The sequence below is a fragment of the Loxodonta africana genome, chromosome 3, assembly GCF_030014295.1.
Source record: "Loxodonta africana isolate mLoxAfr1 chromosome 3, mLoxAfr1.hap2, whole genome shotgun sequence".
Classification (NCBI taxonomy): Eukaryota; Metazoa; Chordata; class Mammalia; order Proboscidea; family Elephantidae; genus Loxodonta; species Loxodonta africana.
In genome coordinates this window covers 105,300,969-105,319,279 of record NC_087344.1, presented here as the reverse complement: position 1 = coordinate 105,319,279, position 18,311 = coordinate 105,300,969, and the positions used below count along the sequence as shown (strand labels likewise).

Genomic DNA, 18,311 nt, shown 5'->3' with positions numbered 1-18,311 from the left:
ATTGCCCCCTTGCCCTAATGATTGGCCCTTTCTCAGTTTGCAGCTTCAGTGTCAAGCTCTCAGGGGTTTTTGGTGACCATCTAATGTAAAGCAGGTTACTTTCCTACCCACACCCCCTGTGGGTTATTTCTTCCATCACCCTTTGTTTGCCTTCACAGCCAAAAACCCTATTTGAAATTGTACATATATTTTTGCATTTGCTTGTTTAAATGCTTGTACCATATGCTTTCAGCTATAGGTATTACAAAGCTAACTCAAATCGTCTTCAACAATAAGGACTTCTTACTATTTTACATAAGTAGAAATCCAGAAGTCAGACAGGCTTCAGAGCTGGATGAGTCAGGAGTTTATGACGTCATATTCTCTCCTTCTCTCCACTGTGCTGTTCACAGCATCAGGGCCATCCTCAGGCTGCTCACCTTAGTGAAAGCAAGATGGCTGCCAGCAGGAAGTGATGCTGCCTGCTGACTTCTTCAGTTAGTAGAGGGCAAGTCTCTCCCTGCAACCAAAGTCCTTCCTTTTAGTCAGAGCGGACAAATTAGGTTACATGTTCCTCCCAGTCATCAGAAGGAATGCTTTTTACTGGTTGCCTTAAGTCTGAGCTTCTGACCAAGCAAGTAGGCTGGGATAACTTTGTTTCAGGACTAATTAAAAATCCAGCCCTAGGGCTGAGGTCAGCGCCTGACCTCAGAACGGAATAAATGTTGGGGAGCCAACTCCATTATCCACTTACACCTTTAAGAGGGAAGGGATCACATTTTTAAAATTCATTCCTGTATACTCAGCTCCTAGCATAGTGCCTGGCATGTAGTAGACGCTCAATAAATATTTGTTGACTGGATGGAGAACTGAAGAGTCTAGAGACCAGTTTGTTGTTGGCTACCACTGAGCTAGCTCCTGATTCATGGCGACCCCATGCACGACAGAACAAAATGCCGGCTGGTCCTGTGCCATTTCCATAATCAGTTGCAGATCAAACCGCTGTGATCCACAGGATTTTTGGAAATGGATCCCCAGGTCTTCCTAGTCTGTCTTAGTCTGGAAGCTCCCTTGAAATCTGTTCAGCATCAAATTAACACCTATCTCCACTGACAGAAGGGTGGTGACTGTACATGAGGTGCACTGGCTGGAAGGCAAAAATTCTACCAGTTTGTTGCGTGCCACTGATATAGCGACCCTATACGACAGGGTAGAATTGCTCCATAGTTTCCTAGGCTGTAATCTTTACAGGAGCAGATCACCAGGTCTTTCTCCCACAGAGCAGCTGGTAGGTTCAAATTGCTGACCTTCTGGTTAGCAGCCAAGTGCTTAACCATTGTGCCTGCAGGGAAAGCCATTCACGCACACACAAAAAATGAATAGATGAATGTGAGTGAAATTATTTAGTCAAAGACTTCAGACTTGGTGATTGACCAGCAGTGGGAGGAGTATTGGAAGGAAAAGGTCCTGGGATCAGAGAGGTTGGGATTAGCCTCCAGGCCTCCTTGCTTTCAATTCAGAGTTCTGCCATATCAAGCAGTGAGAAAAAAGCGTGTACTTAAAAAGAGGTGGCAGGGTAGCAAATAATAGCAAAAAAAAAGGCTGAGCACAGAACTTTGGAGAACACATTTAAGACACACATTCTCAATGGGGGTGAAAATTGGTTCTTGGGGGGATGAAATCAGGCTTATAGCCCTCCAAATTGCAACGCTACCCAACAAAATCTTATTCCTTAGTATTTAATTTCTCTTGCTGGGAGAACTTAGTTTTTCTTTGCATAGGGGATGAATAACTAATGAAAAAATGGTTGAGAAATAATTAAGGCATAAGAGAAGGAAGAGACCTTAGTGAGCAATTTGGGACCTACTGAAGAAGGTTAGAGAAAAACAAGAAAAATCTCAAGGTAAAATAGTTTCAAGTGGGTAGTCAAAAAGATCAAAGACAACAGAATACATGTACATATTCCACATATATGTGTGTATATGTGTGTGTGTATGTACATCCACACAAACACATACTTCAGTTATTGAAAAGACCATCTTATAAGGTTACAATTAATAGCCATAGGAATATCTTTCAACTTAAGATTCTTTTTGACTGAAAAACTAGAGGAAATATTCTGAATATGGCATTGTATTTCAGCCAGGAAAATCACCACTGCTCTGTTCAGAAACAGGCCAAAAAGGACGCAGATGAGACTGGGCTGGTCTGTTTTAAGAATATGATTATTCTACCAGACACACTTTTTTTTTTTTTTTTAAAGGAATCTTTAGAGCAGTTCATTGCCATGGAGAAATTAGCTTAACTGATCTTCCAGGGTTTCTTTTTACATTCCCTAGTCTCTCTGACATGCAAAATAAACGTGTCCCAAAAAATTTGACAAAATTTTTCAAATAAGTGTATTAATGAGGTTTAGCTGGGTATTTATAGTACAGCAAGAAGTAGAGAAAGAAAAATTACATTTTCCAAAATTTCTAATATAAATTTGCCTGAAAAGCAGAACAACATAAACCAAGAGGACTGCTGTGTGAGGCGGAACTCCATTTTGTTTGAGTCACAAATAGGATATTTATTTTGCTAGCTCTATAAAGTGACCTGGGCATCTCTGAGCTTCTGATACTTACTGACATTGATAAACAATGTTGGTTATAGGCATTGTGTGGACTTGGTGATACAACCTCTCCAGGATTTCAGGAAAGTCCCTAGTTTAACCAGCAATGGTATCTCAGGAGCAAATGGCACTAATAATTGTCACCATGATAATAAAGTTTGCAAAAACACATTTTTCCTTTTTGAACAACAACAAATGTTTAAACAATTATCTGCAAGCTTAGGGAAGAAGATAATAGGTAATTTAGAAGATTAAAACCTCATATCACATTTCCCAAATCTGTATGGCATATTCTACAGAGAAGCTGTAATACAGTTAAGTTCTTCTTATTCAGGTAAAAGCATTCAAATTAAATCAGCTGCAGGTTTGAACTGACTCGATTCATGGCAACCCCACGTGTGTCAGAGTAGAACTGCGCTCTGTAGGGTTTTCAGTGGCTGATTTTTCAGGAGTAGATCGCCAGACTTTTCTTCCGAAGTGCTTCTGGGTAGATTCAAACTTCCAACCTTTTGGTTAGCAGCAAGTGTGTTAACTGTTTGCACAACCCAGGGACTCCAAGGATTCAACTTACTTTCTCCTGAAGTTCAGGATAGGATAGATTCTTATCGTGAAAGACACAAAGTGCATGTCTGTTATTGTCTTTGGATAGGCAATAAATACGTCATTTTTAAGCTCTAGATTTTGTGATTCTTTTCTTGGAAAACACCAAATTCCTCCTTTCAAGAGTTTAGTTTCATAACACAGGGCTTCTCAAATTGAGAGAAAAAAATTAGTATCCCATGGAAAGATGTAATTTTCTGAAGACACAGAAAACTCATTCAATCTCTCCAGCAGCTACAGAATAACAATTTAGTTATTATTAATGGCACCGATTTAGGCGATCAGAAAACCTCTAACTGTAACCTGTTGTCGTCAAGTCAATTCTGACTCATAGCGACCCTATAGGTCAGAATAGAACTGCCCCATAGGCTTTCCAAGAAGTGACTGGTGGATTCGAACTGCTGACCTTTTGCTCAGCAGCCACAGCTATTAACCACTGTGCCACCAGGGCTCCAGATGATCAGAAAAGGGAAGCTATGTTCTACATGTTTTACTGTTTGCTTTTTACTTTACCCCATTATATTCTTAAATTTCTGTCTGCCCCAGACGACAGAGAAGCCCCTGATGGTAGCTGCAGCACTGTCAGGAGGCCCACTTCCAGTTTGGCAACTGACCTGCCAGGTTACGAAGTGCATGCAACTTGCTGAGGCACCAGAAAGGGTATGTTCACAAATCACCACAGCCACTAACACCGTCCATTGCATACAGTTTATTTCACTAGACTGCAATTTTATACACAGTATGAAGGGGTTTCCTGATAGCACACATACAGTTTACTTTCTGTACTGCTGAAGAGCCAATTTGTTTTTACATTATATCATAATACCCTATCATTAAAACATTATTAGGTGAATTTTTTTTTCCAACTACATATCAACTGAGATTTACCACACACACGGTGCAAGAATGTCTTTATAACATACTTGAATCACAAAATGTGAAGCTAAAATACATCACCGTAATTAGAACACTACTTTAAGGTTACAAAGCCCCATGTTCTATTAGCCAGATTTGATTAATTAATTCCTGTAGAAATCATAGAGCAGTTTGATGGAGAACTTCTCAGATACCTGGCAGCAGCTTTTCACTGTGGTTTCTGAAGAAATCTTTAATTAAGAACCAAAATTTCACCATGTTAAAAACGTCTTTCCTTAGGTGTTTAGTATTCTCAGACTCAAAGTAGGCTGTATTTTTAATCTGTAACATTTCTAAAACAAGGAGAATAACCACTCTCCCATAGCTAAACGGCGAGAGTTGTAATATCAGGTTTTGTAGACGCCTAAGGAAAGCGTTGTATGGGGAGTGGAAATGAGTTAGAGGGAAACATAAAATTGCTTTAAACACTTCTTGGCCTCCCCTGCTCCTCCCTCCCCCTGTCAAAAACAGAGAAAGAATACTGCAGTACAAAGAAGGATGGGTTTCCATGTAATGATCTTCTAAAGAAAATGCACGTAAACAAGTCAGAGAGAAAGATTTCTTCATTTTCTCATTTTGTGGAGTGGGGCAGTGGGATTCTATCAGTTAAATAGGAAATAGGATTCCTTAATCAAAGAACCACTTCATCACACACAAAACAGCTAGGGATGATTGCTGGAAATTTCTCATGTGTTTCTTTTTCTTTCCCCCCAAAGTTTGAGAATGTTTGAAAGTTCAATAAATAGTAGAAAAATAATCCTTTACTTAGAAATTTTGAGATGCATCATTCAGAGCTTAACTCGAGTTCCATACAGCCACCGTGGTATCTAGGTACCGCCAAGAAACAAAGTGAAATCTTCAAAGCACACGTTGACATCAGGATGTGCCACATTCCCAGTCTTGGGTTGCCCAGCTTTTCCTCTCTTCCAGTTAAGGAGAGCTGAATGTTTCTGGCTGCTCAGAACATTCCTCTGGCTCAGCTTAAGGAAGGTTCTCACTGTTTCATTTAAAGGTTTCATCTCTATGTTTGGAGGTTTGCCTCTTTTCCATTCCACTAGTATTATGGCAGGTTCATTAATCAGGCTTATTTCCCCTCCGCTTCAGCACCAGCCTCACATTTTCACAAGCATGATTTTGTTGTTTCACTTGTTTTTAAAACATGTGAACAGGCAGGAAATGAGTTAAACCACGCTGGACAAAGCACACACACAGGGGCCTCTTGCTGTGGGTCTTGTGCTGGCTCTTTTTCTCTCTTGAACACTATCTCCCAGGTCCTGTCTTTTCATGGAGCCCAGGAGATAGTTAGCATTCTGCATCAACTGTGTGTACGGTCACGGCTGCCTGTAAGTGGTGGCTGTGATGAAGGGTGGGGTGGTGTAACCGGTAGTGGTGGAACTTGTGACTTAGTAGGGCAGCAGTCTGAGGCGGGGTGTCCAGGTCCAAGTCCTCATCGTGGTTTCCCACATCAACCCCTGCTGACAAGGGGTCATTGTTGCACGGAGGATTTTCGCTATCTTCCTGTGGGCTCATGGTGCTGTAACCTAGAAAATGAACAAGACGAGCAGTTGAGAGCTTCAAGAGGGAAGGAGATTTCACTTACAATTTATAGATCGTACTGGGAGGTATTCCTATCTGGGTGCTATTTGAGGGCAAATACTGTCTGCAGATCGAAAGTGGCTGATTTTTAAAGAGATCATTAGTTAAGTGTTTCTCCTTAAAAAATGACACAATAAATACATAATCAACTTAGACAATTGAGAACATGGGGATACGAAAAATAATACAACCCCCTCCCCAAACCCCCAAACCAACAAAATAAAAACTCAAACCAGTCCACATCATCCTAGCATCCAGAGGAAACCACCACTGACACTGGGAATTATCCTCCTTCATGTCTCCCCAGAATAAGATTAATTCTTATTTTAAAGAGAAAAAAGGGCAGTTTTGAGAAACAGATCCTAACTGCACTTACAACAGTGGGGAAACTGGGCTTCAAAATGCCTGGATGTGATGCTACAGTAAGAACAAAGGTGACGGCCACCCCACCCTTACCTGCACCTGCAACAGAACAGGGCAGGCACCTAGTTCATATAATTCCAGCATATCAATAAGGCACCTGCTTCCATGTCCATTTTACAGATAGGCGAGGGAAAAAATGATCAAGAGAAGCTAAGGAACTCCTCCCAAGTTCGAGTACCTAAAAAAACACCAACTCCACACATGTATCTATAATGCCCACAGAACTAACAGAGGAATCAACTATTCTCTGTATAAGCTGGCTCACTGTATTGCAAGATTAATTTCTTTTAGTATTCTAAGTAATACATGTTTCAAAAGAAAATTCCGCTGTTGATCAAAGGATTCCATGCCAGGAACCTTGGCATGTTTTTAAATATTGCAAAAATCCCCTTTAAAAACGTTGAGAAGTGACAGCTCATTAATATTTCCGCCGCATCTACAGTTAGCATCAATCAGCGCTCACCCGTGGGTTGTGCTCGTCACATTTGTGGCTGTAAAATTGATGTGCTTGCACACAGCCAAGCAGGAATAGTTGGTGGTTGAGAATGCCTGCTCCATGCAAAAATGAGAAAGGCAATTCTGTCTTCAGTGAAACATTTCTCAAATGATAGAATCATTTAATAGTCCCACCCAACAAATATTTATTGGGCACCTACTACACATAAGACATGGCTCTGGGCACTGCAGTAGACACCCAGATGAAAATACAGGCCCTGCACTAGGAGCTCAAAAGCTAGTGCTTGAGAAATTAAACAAGTGCAAGCATAGCTCAACTCAATTATTCATTTACTGAAGCTGGGGGAAGGGCTGACTATGAAACATGAATAAGAGGCGTCTCTTTTCCCTAAGGATTTCACAATAGGAGACAGATGCTCAGGAACCTAGGTTTACTTGAATGCAGAAAATGTTAAGTGTTATGTTGTTCTTGTTAGCTGCCGTTGAATCAGCCCTAACTCATGGCCATCCCACGCATAAGGAAACTGGACTGTTGTGATCCATATTGCTTTTACTGTCTGAATTTTGGAAGCAGATTGCCAGGCCTTCCTTCCTAGTCTGTCACTGTCTGGAAACTCTACTGAAACCTTCCCAGCATCATAGCAACACACAAGCCTCCACTGATGGATGGGTGGTGCCTATGCTGATGTGCAATGGCTGGGAATCAAAACCGGGTCTCCTACGTGGATGGTGAGAATTCTGCCACTGAACCATCACTGTCCCTCTATAAGTGCTATAACTGAGGTATAACTGAAATCCAGAAGAGGAAATAACCAATTCTGGCTGGATGGTGTGAGAACGTTTCAGATTGTAGTTTGGCTTCAATGGATGAGCAGGAGTTTGGTAAGTAGACACGGGAAAGGGAAGAGGACGAATAGAGACAGAGTCATGGAAACACAAAGCCATTCCTGTACCATGTGGCTAGGATGACTGCTTAGCAGGTAGCTGGAGGAAAAGACAACTGGAAGGTGGAAAGGTAACTTAAAGTCAGATAATAAAAGCCATGCCAGAGGACAGAAAATGGAAAAACATTACAAGGTTTTGAGAAGACCAAAAAATGGCATTGATCAAAAGATAGTTACGGTGACAATTTGGAGGATGAATGGAAGGAAGAGAGAGGTGGCAGTTAGAGGTTATTGCAACAGCCCTGATGAAAGGTAAAGAAAGTAAAACTAGATTGGAATTAAATAGACTGAAAGATATTCAGGGGACGAAACAATGGAAGAAGTTGGCGAGTGATTGGATGGGAAAGGGTGTGGGAGGTGAGGGGTGGTTAAAGCGACTACACCTTCGAGTCAGGATGACTAAAGAGGGGCACTCTGAGACCCTGAGTCTCAGGGAAGAAAACGAATCTTGGTTTTGTGCACATTGATTCTGAGAGCGTGTGGGTCACATACACGGAAATATCTAGCGGGAAACTCTCAGGATTGTAGCCTCAAAGAATCTAGTGTAGAAGGGGGAGATTTCATTGCTGTATGTGTCTATCACTACTGACTGCCTCCTTGGTGTCAGGAGCTGGGCTGAGGGCTAACCAGGAAAAGGGGTAAGATGAGGCCTGAGCATCCCTAAGAAAGCCAAGGTCAAGAAGGGAAAATGTACATACATGTGCTAAAACACAGGAATAACAAAATGAAGGAAGACTGAAGCCAGTTAACTCTCTTGGGAGACTAGAGGAGGTGACACTTAAGGTGCTCTTGACGGAAAAGAAAGGGGTGACTAGGTAAAGAAAGGGGTGAAAAGGTATTACAGGCAAGGGCTCAACCAATGAGCTGCCGTCATGTTGCCTCCAACTCATAGAGACCCCATGTATGTCAGAGGAGAACTATGTTCCACAGGGTTTTCAATGACTGATTTTTTCGAAGTATGTCACCGAGACTTTCTTCTGAGGCACCCACCTCTGGGTAGACTCAGACCTCCAACCTTTGAGTTGCTGCCAAGCGTGTTAACTGTTTATACCACCCCGGGACGTGGGGCAAGCATATGCAAAGGTTTGGTAGCCTGAAAAGATCTGGTGGATTCTGGGAATGGTGAAAAACCCTGTGTGTGTGTGTGTGTGTGTGTGTGTGTGTGTGTGTGTGTAGTGAAGGGTGGTGTGGGGGAGAATGGGAGATGAGGAGGCTGGAAAGCTGAGGTCAGACAGAGAAGAGTGGTTGAAGCTAGAAGTTAGGATTTAGAATGGGCAATGGGGTGGTGGTAGTGATAGAAGGTGTGCTTTCACATGATTTGCTGGCACAACAGGGAGGCAAGACCGAAGGAGGGAGAGATCAGAACCTCAGTGGACAGAGGGCTGAACATGGCCCTGAAGAGATGGCGAGGGCCTGAAGGTCAGAGCAGTGTTTGGAAGTGAGCAAACAGCTGGCCTCTTTAAGAGACCTTTCAAGTACGGAGTAGATGGAATTTGGTGACCAAATGGGCTTGACTGGTGAAGATACCAGGGGAAATGGCATTCTTGAATAAGGTCATGGTTTCTAAGTTCAGAGGCTGGGGAAATAGTGATGCCATTAACAAGACTGAGAGACCAAGAGCCAGAATAAGTTTCTCAGCTTTGGCAGTGCTGAGTCTGGAATTTAAGATTGGATGCTAGGCTCTAGAACCTCAGTGAGAGTACTGTGTATGCTAAAACTATCTTGTGCTGTACATGTAAAGGATTAATGTACATTTTAGCAACATTTCGGTATCTATGTTGTTTATTTTTGGCCAAACTTTAGTACCAGGCTTCCTTCACTTTGCTTCCAAATACCTTCTGGATGGCTTCCTGTCTCTGCTCATTACAAGCACCCAGACAATTCACTTTAACATCCATGGTGTTAAACTCATGGTGCTCCTCCTGCCTGGCTCACCCTCCCCACCTTCCTTCATCTTGCTATTATACTTCAGGCTTCAGTTTGAATGTCTTCTTCAGGAAGCCTTCCCAACCAGCTCTCTCCCTCCCACCTCCAACCCTGTCAACCCACACGGGGTCTGGTGCTGCTTCTGTGAGCTAACAAGGCATCCTGTGCACGTCTCTAAGAGCTTTCCACATTATAATACTGATCTGTCTTGTCCACTAGCAAATTCTTTCTTGGAATACAGGGCCTTATTTATCTTCACGATAGATAAATTTAACAGATTTTAACAAACCAGGCACTTAAAAAAAACACATATTATACCCCCAAAGCAATGGCACCAATGAATTTTTTTTATTATCATCTATGATTCTGTCTGGCTTCCTATTCATCAGTGTCATCAAATGAAGGCATGCCAGGATTCATTGGGTTCTACCGAGGAGTTCTGATAGAGAGTTCAGGCCTATCCTAAACCTGTGTAGTCACAGGCCCTGAGGTTCATACGCAGGGTAGTGGTGATGGTGCAGCTATCATCAAGACAACTTGGACGTACCCCTCATTTCTGTTGCTATTGCTTTCTGATGAGCACCACAGCAAAGACCCTTCCCAAAGAAAACTCTTACACTGGGGCCATTCTGTAACCCCTCTGTAACTTAGGCTTCTTCTCTCAATAATTAATGAAAACGTGTGTGTGTCTGTGTGCATGTGTGGGTGGTGGTGTGGGTGGTAGCACGTTCTGGAGAAGCAGGAGAAAGCCAAATACATAATCTCACTCAACAAATTAACGAGTATTTCTCAGTGCCAGGCAATTCGGCTGCGCACTGGGAACACAGTAACGAAGAAGACAGACATGGGCTACATGTAAAAAATGTAGAATTGGCACATCTTTTGTTATATATATTTTTACCACAATTAAAAAAAAAAAAACAAAAAAAGACTTGAAAGTCATTACCTCTAGGAACTGAAAAACTGGGAAACCTATCAGGGATGCTGACTTTCCATAACAAGCTTTGTAGAAGTATTTGACTCTAAACTCTGTGCATGTATAACTTGGAAAAATAGAAAAACTTAAATAAACAAACAAGTCAGATATGGTCCCTGTTTTCACAGAGGTGAAAAAAGCGTATGTAAATCACAAAAAATATTTAAAAACACTTTCAAAGGAAAAACCTGTCCAAAGGCATAGATAGAAAAGTTTCTGCAAAGACAATCTCAACAGAGAAACAGGCTTCAGGATGGCGGTCAAGGTTAGACTTCTGGTCTATTGCATTCTGCTAATGTATCTGAAGGTTCCTAAGAAACTGCTCTTGATTGTAAGGTATGTTAGGTCCTTCTGGGGACTCATTCGCCATCTAGTGGCCACAGAGAGTAACTGATAAAATCTATGCACCTCTAGAAAACGGCCTTGCGTTGCTCCACAAGGCTCTAAATTCAGCATTTGCCTTTGGAGTCTTGCGGAGTTTGCTTGCTGTTGAGTTGATTCTAATCCATGGCAATCCCATCGAGTAGTGAATACATGCATTCGTTTACAGTTTCTTCCTGGATTATAAATTCCTTGAGGACGGGGGGGTGCGGATGTAGGGGGCCAACCCTGAGCTCCCTGTTTGTCATGTGCTATTTCATTTAATCCTCACAACAACCTTATGAAGTAAAAATTTTGTTAATTCTGGTAAAATTGACATGATATAAAATTTGCCATTTTAACCATTTCCAAGTGTACAATCCAACGGCGTTAATCACACTCATGTTGTTGTACAATCATCATGGCTATTGGTAGCCAACCTTTTTCATGGCTACAAGAAAGAGCTCTGTGCCCATTGAGCAATAACTTCCCATTCCCCTCGCCGCAGTCCCTGGTAACCACTCATCTACTTTCTGTCTCTCTAAGCAGCTGCTATTGAGTTGATTCTGACTCATGACAACCCAATTTATGTCACAGCAGAAGTGTGTTCCATAGGATTTTCAGTGGATGGTTTTCAGAAGTAGATTGCCAGGCCTTTTTTCTGAGGTGCCTCTGGATGGCCTTGAACCTTCAGCCTCCAGGTTAGCAGCTGAGTGCATTTGTATTACCCAGACTCCTCTGTCTCTGTACAGCCACCAATTCTAGACATTTCACATAATAGCATAGCAATACTTGTCCTTTTGTGTCTGACTTATATCACTTAGCGTAATGTTTTCAATGTTCATCCATGTCGTAGGATGTATCAGAACTTCATTTCTCTTTATGGCTGAATAATATTGTATGTCTGTACTCCATTTGGTTGATCCATTTATGGACATTTGGGCTGTTCCCACCTTGTGGCTACTGTGAATAATGATACAGTGAATGTTAATGTTGAAATAGAATTTTCAATCCCATTTTAATGACTAGAAAACTGTGGTCCAAAGTAGCTTCACTAAGATCTCACAGCTTGTAAAAATGAGCAGAGGTGGGATTCAAAGCAAGCTCTTCTGGACCCTGTCTCATAAGCTCTTCTGCTACATGATGCTGCCTCGCAGAAATGACATGTTGCCATCTTTAAATCTCTCCACAGTGCCTAGCAAATACTAGGTGCCCGATAAATTGACCAGATAGAAGAATACACAGATGAGCAAGAAGCGTGCTGACAAAACGATTAGATTTTCCTGTTTAGCGTATATATAAAAAAATCCATTGCTGTCATTTCTGACTCATAGCGACCCATTAGGACACGGAGTAGAACTACCCCATATGGCTTCCAAGGAGCGGCTGGTGGATTCGAACTGCCAACCTTTTTGTTAGCAGCCGAACTCTTAACCACTTCAGTACAGGTACAGCTTATCATCTAGGCATCCCAGGGACAATTAACTTGATGCTGCCACTTTTACTGACCCACTGCACAGGTTTAGGGAGATGACAACTTGTAGTTAAACACTATTGATTTTGTGGTGCATTTGGAATTATGTGGAACGTCAATGTCTTCTCCTTCCTTTGGTGCTGCACTCCATCTGCACGAGAAACTAGTTTTCATTCCTTGGGGATAAGAGGGATCCAATTATTGTGAAAACTGAAAGAACCCAAGCCCTCAGCTAGATTTCTCCGATTCCAGATTCTGACACTGCACCTTTCCTTTCATCTGAACTGGTGCTTCACATGCCATTTTACCAAGACAATGGGAGCCCTAACGGGACATCCGAAACGTCGTCACTCAGAGCTCCAATTTGGTATTGATGCAGTTGCTACTGGAGGAGAGAGAGAAAAGGATCCAGTATTCCTGCTGAATAAGAAATTATTTCTGCTGAACTTTAGTAGCCTCAGACCTGTTTTATTATTCAAAGGAGAAGAGGCACAGAACTGCTTGGCAGAAGAATATTATGCAGGTTCAAAGGTTTTTAGGGAAAAAAGCCAGAAAGCCAAAGAAACTGAAAAATTTAACTTCTGCTTTGACTCACCCTAGAAAATTAAAACTTCTATTTGGTTAATGCAGACAATGTCATTCCAAGCCCAGATTAACAGACTTTGATTTACAAAACCGTTTTCCTCTTTAGCTTTGCCTGTTTCCCAAAGGGAGCTTGAAGGCTGGCTATAGTATAAAGGGTACTGGTTGCTTTGACGAATACTCACTCCTGCATTTTTCAGCACAGATATGGGAACACACTGAAGATTTTGTTTTTCAACGTAGATGTGGAGAAAGCTGAGTCAAAGAAGCATAAATGCATTATTTATGCTTTAAAAAAACACCTGATTCCGGAAAGAAAATAGAGATTTCTGGAGAATTAAACAGCCATCTTGAGAAATAAAGAGTTTACAATTACAAGAAAAGTCCTACAACTCCTGTTATATTTTTGTGGAATTATAACAGTGATGCTTAGAGACTAGGCTGTATCTGCTGTTCTTTGCGACAATGAGCGATAAGGACACTGGGAAGGTGAGAAGCCACGTGCTACAGCCAAGTCTTTGGCAGAGTGTGTGGGCGTCATTACTCTTAGGCTCAGCATTTGGTGCCTCTTCACAGTCTGGCCCCAACCCTGATCTCAGCTATGTCTGTAGCCACTTCTTCCAGAGCATCTTACAGGCGCCATGTTATACAATGCTCTGCCTTGGCACACACTAGTCCCTTTGCCTCTAACTTGACTTCAATCATCCTTTGATGCTCTGTCCAAATGATGCCTCCTTGGTGAACTCTTCTTCTTTCGCCCTCCTAGCCAAGGCTGGAGGTCAGGGCAGGGAAATGCCAGAAGACAGCCTGTGTGGACACTTGTCATGTGCCAAGAGCATGTGGCTGGGAGTACCCTTAATGATGCTGGTGTTTGCCGACTAGCAACACTGGGTAGCAGGACCTCAGAAGATGCTGGTTTACTGAGAATCATGTGGGGTGGAAAGCATGTTCCATTTAGACAATCTAGATTTTTCTTTATGGAGATGAGAATGCTAAGAAAACCTAAGAAGCACACTGTGTGTCTGGAGGTCACGTGGTTGATGTCTGGGAGTGCTGAGACATGAGCAAAGCTGCCCAGGGGATTTTAAAAAATGGTGCCATGCTGGAGTGCATATTTTTTGAAAATTATGTCAAAATAATTAAGCTCAGAAAGAAGGAGAGAAAGGGTATGAGCATTGGCTCAGAGGAGTTTCCCAGGTTCCTCAAGTCCTCAAATGCAGGAAGCCAGGCCTTACCGTGATCACTTTCTGTTCCTGACCGGCCCCAGTAGCGACGCCTCCTCTCTGGACTGTGTGTGCGCCGTTCAATGACTGCGGCTATGAATCGGGTGTTGCTGACTGTGGGAAGGTAAGGGCAGTTAATACTCACTCTTACGCAAGTATCTTCATTAGATCAAGCACATCTGCTCTGAGCAGGCACATTCACATGTTGGCAAAGTTATTCTTTGGAGAGCTAGAATAAGTAATTTTTTTAAAAAATTCTGAGGATTAGCCTTTGAGCTGGGTACAGTTAGAGGTACTTAATTATGTATCTCCAACAGGCATCAAGAAGCTATGCTCTAGGTTCTTGACGAACAAGGTAGCTCAGCACTAACGGGACTCTCTTTTGACAAAGAAAATACTCCTAGTTTTTCTGACTTGTATATACTATTTAAGGGATTAAAAAAATGTATACCCGAAGATTTCCTTTCTAAAATACTATGTTGGAAAGTAACAGGGAGGAGGGAAGGAAAGGGTAGGGTGAGCTGTTTTATGTCAAAGCACTTTAACTAAAAAACAAAGAACATCATACAATCTTTTGAGACTTTCTAAAAAAAGCAAACATCTATACACTCATTCCTAAAGAAAAAGGGAGGAAGAAAAACACCCACCATATCAAAGCTCCTTAAATTTTAATATAAGCCAAAAGGATATAAGAAAGAATATCTATTCTGGATTAGCCTCCTGCCGACACCTTCTGCGGCGAGGCAGCCAAATACTCACTGATGCCTCTGTCTTCGTGACTGTCGTCGTCTCTTTCATCTCTGTCATTCTCCAGGTTGGACATACGCACTGACATTTCTACCCATCATTAAAAAGAGAGAAACATGACTATTTAATCAAACAAAATCACCCGCTTTAATACCCTGCTGAGTGCTTGTCTGATGTCTGGGTGACAGCATTCCATCAAGAATGAATCACATTTTGGAGAAGAGTGAACCAATTCTTTTTTTCTATTTTTATTTTTTAAGGGAAGGGGGCGGGAATCAGAAGAGGAAGAACAAGAAGTGCATAATCAAGAGACATCGGAAATTGATTTCTGAAGAAAGAAGAGAAAGTTAATAGAGGCCAACAGATCTTGAATACCCAAGTACCTGAAACAGAAGGAATAGGGGCTAAAACCACTGCTATGTTTATAAAATGGGCTTACAAAGTCCTACAAGGGCCAAGCATAAGATAAGGCTGGACTGCAGTCATTCTCAGCCTAGCCCAATCTTACCCCGGGGAAAGCACTTTGTGATATCCCTGTTACTATACCAGGCAACAAAATACCCCATGATCGGCCTTCAGGACAGTGGCCATAGGGTAACATTCTCAAATGAACCCATCATTACTGCTGCAATGGTGAGCTACGTGGCTCCTGACTGAGTCCAGGAAGGATGATGAGTTAGCCTTATCTCCACAGAGGTCAGGTCAAGCCATCCCTAGGGGACTTCAGAGAAGGATGGGTATGGCATTAAATGGCCTGGCCCTTGCAAACAAACACAGATACCATGCTAAAAACTCTTGGTATCGAAACCATGATTACTTATCCTTTTTTAAGAGCTGTGATCATTCAAATGTGTGTGCACTCACACTGTACAACAACAGCTGCAGTATAACAGATTCATGTTCTTGCCAGCTGTGATCTAGGGCATCTGGATTCACCTGTCTTTTTGGAATCACGGAAGGAAGTTTCCCACTCAGCATCCCAGCCCCTGGGACTGGCTTATTACAGAGGCTGGCTACAGGCTAAGGCTGTGTAAAAAGAGAGGAGATTCAGGCATTTTTCTGGGGAATTCAAATGAAGCCCATGGGGTTTAGCCTTAAGGAATGGGCGGTGGGCTAAAGAAAAAAAGCAGGCTTTGGGGTTTCTGAATCTACTCCACAGAAGCTGAAAAAATAGCACCGTTCTTGTAATTTCCTAGCCATTGGACAATTAATCCCTTACACCATTCTTGTAATTCCTTAGCCATGAGGACAACTGGCCATTGTCCTTCCAGCCTTTGAACAACCCAAGTGGGGCTGCTGCCTCCTGGAGAACTTTGGGATTCATTTTTAGCTCACCTTGAGCAGCAAGAGGAGACATATGCTGATGACTTCGGCGATGAATCTGATGGCGGTAGGCGTACACAGCAAGAACAAGCACCATGATACATCCCATAATACCTCCAGCCACAGGACCCACGGGGGCACTTTTAATCATGTTCAATGTGATAACCTCATCACCTTCATTAAAATAAACAAACAGAGGTCTCTTGTAAATATTTCCCAAATGTGGGAGGAGGTGGGGCTGGCAGGAGAGGTGTGTGTGTGAAATGGAAAGGAACAGAACAGGAAAGGACTTGGGGAAGATAAGTAAGAACAGCTGCTTTAAGCTTTGAATTCCTCACAGAAGGATTCCAGAATGTGGAATCAATGGTTTTGTTTAGTCCCTGGTTCTCAAATTAAAATCTTGGTTGCTAAGCAGAGTAAAAGCACAATTGGCAAGGACCAGGAAGGCAAATGAATAGATGAGAACCATCTAAATATGCAGCATCCAGTGCTAACAGAGTCCTGGCTCCCTGGGGTATGAGTTATTCTTGGAAGAGAAGGAAACTCACCAAGTACGGAGTTGAATGCAATACGGGCCTCTTTGGGGGACATGTGATGGATCCACTGCAATAAATGGTACCAGGTACAATACGTATGTGCCAAACAGATCAAATTTCAAAGCTTATGGGTTCCCATTAAAGATACCATTTGTGCTTTTTAGATAGGAAAATGCTAGTGGGCATAAGTGATTTCTTGGAACAAGGTCACTTCAACTATGTCCTCATCTGGTTCAGTAGCAACATAGTAGTAATTCGTTACTACAGGAATTCAGTAGTGATTATGAGCTCAAACCCTTCCTCATGTGAGCCTTTCTTCTACAGACACATTAATGTAGGAAGATGTTAAAAAGCAAGGTATTTAACCGAAGATTTAAAAATTTGACTCCCCTGCCAAATAGGCTTTAAGTAAAAATAAAGCAATGAAAAACAACAGTTGCCACCGAGTCAATTCCAACTCATGGTGACCTCATGTATGTCACAGTAGAACTGTGCTCTACAGGGTTTTCAATGGCTATGATCTTTCAGAGGTAGATTGCCAGGCCTTTCTTCCAGGGTGCTTCTGGGTGGTGCCTTTTAAAAGGTTAATAGCCAAATGCTTAACCATTTGCACCACCCAGAGACTAAGCTTTAAGAGTTGGTGCTAATTCCAGAATGACACCAAGAAAATCTCAGCTGAGGGATACAGCTTCGTAGGCAGTATTTTCGGGGTCTTGAAGGCTGATCCCAGGGCCTTTTGTCCCTACAGAGCCCCCTCCCACTAACCATTTCAGCTGTATTGGGTAGCTCTGGCTTCTGTTGACCCCAAGGCCCTAAATCTTGATTTGCAGTCACAAGACTTTGGCCTTGAGAAAGTCATAAGGGAAGGAAGCAACAGAAAACAGGCATGCAGTGGTCACTCTCTGCATAATGAGCCTGGAGCTTCTGACAGCTGGGACGCCCATTCACATAGACTCCAGAGTTCAGCCATGCGGAAATCAGGCCTGTTATTTCTCAGAACAAGCTTTATGGGAATGAATTCCAGGCCAGCAAAATTTGGCAGGACAGATGGTTGCTCACTCTCTCTGCACAGAGTATCTAGCCAGCTCTGAAGGTAATTATCTGCCTTGGTTTTGTAACTAAAAACTATTGGCAAAGGGATCAGGGAAGTAGAGTGGAAGATGATTTTAAGATTTCTGTCCTAGTATGTAGGCAGGAAAACGTGTATTCAAGAACCTAACTGCTTTGGGTTCCCAACGAACATACCTATTGCTCCCATATCATCAACGTAGGGACTTTTGGCTCCGACAATCCCCCCGAAGCATTCCTTCTGGGGTGCACAGTAGGATTTGTCCAGGTGGGTCTTTCCATCGCTGTCCACCATGCACCACTCACAATCCAGCACACCAAAACAGTCCCTGCCGGAAAGATGATCCTGAGAGCTCCGGAAGGCAGTGTGGGGTAGGGGAGACAGCTCTCAAGAGCTCCATTACTTACTACTGCTGTGAACTACTTGAACTTTCATTTCTTTTCCTTATAAAATGAGAACAGCAATGGAGAAAGCTGTTTTAAGCCCTTAACAACTTGGAAATGAGAGAAATAAAACTGTTCTCTGAGACTCAAACTAGGACACCCACTCATCATGGATTAGTGCAGAGTTT

At 42.4% G+C, this 18,311-nt stretch overlaps 1 protein-coding gene across 1 annotated transcript in view; it reads right to left on the bottom strand.

The window, feature by feature from the left end:
• Positions 1–3,884: 3,884 nt before the first annotated feature.
• Positions 3,885–18,311, bottom strand: part of CACHD1 (cache domain containing 1) — a 294,726-nt gene continuing 280,299 nt past the window's right edge. The window contains exons 23-27 of the mRNA XM_003411041.4: positions 17,917–18,068; positions 16,148–16,309; positions 14,825–14,902; positions 14,078–14,179; positions 3,885–5,646 (exon numbers count right to left, since the gene is read on the bottom strand). Coding sequence (XP_003411089.1) covers positions 5,408–5,646; positions 14,078–14,179; positions 14,825–14,902; positions 16,148–16,309; positions 17,917–18,068 — 733 coding nt within the window. The 3' untranslated portion in view covers positions 3,885–5,407. The remainder of the gene's footprint in view (positions 5,647–14,077; positions 14,180–14,824; positions 14,903–16,147; positions 16,310–17,916; positions 18,069–18,311) is intronic.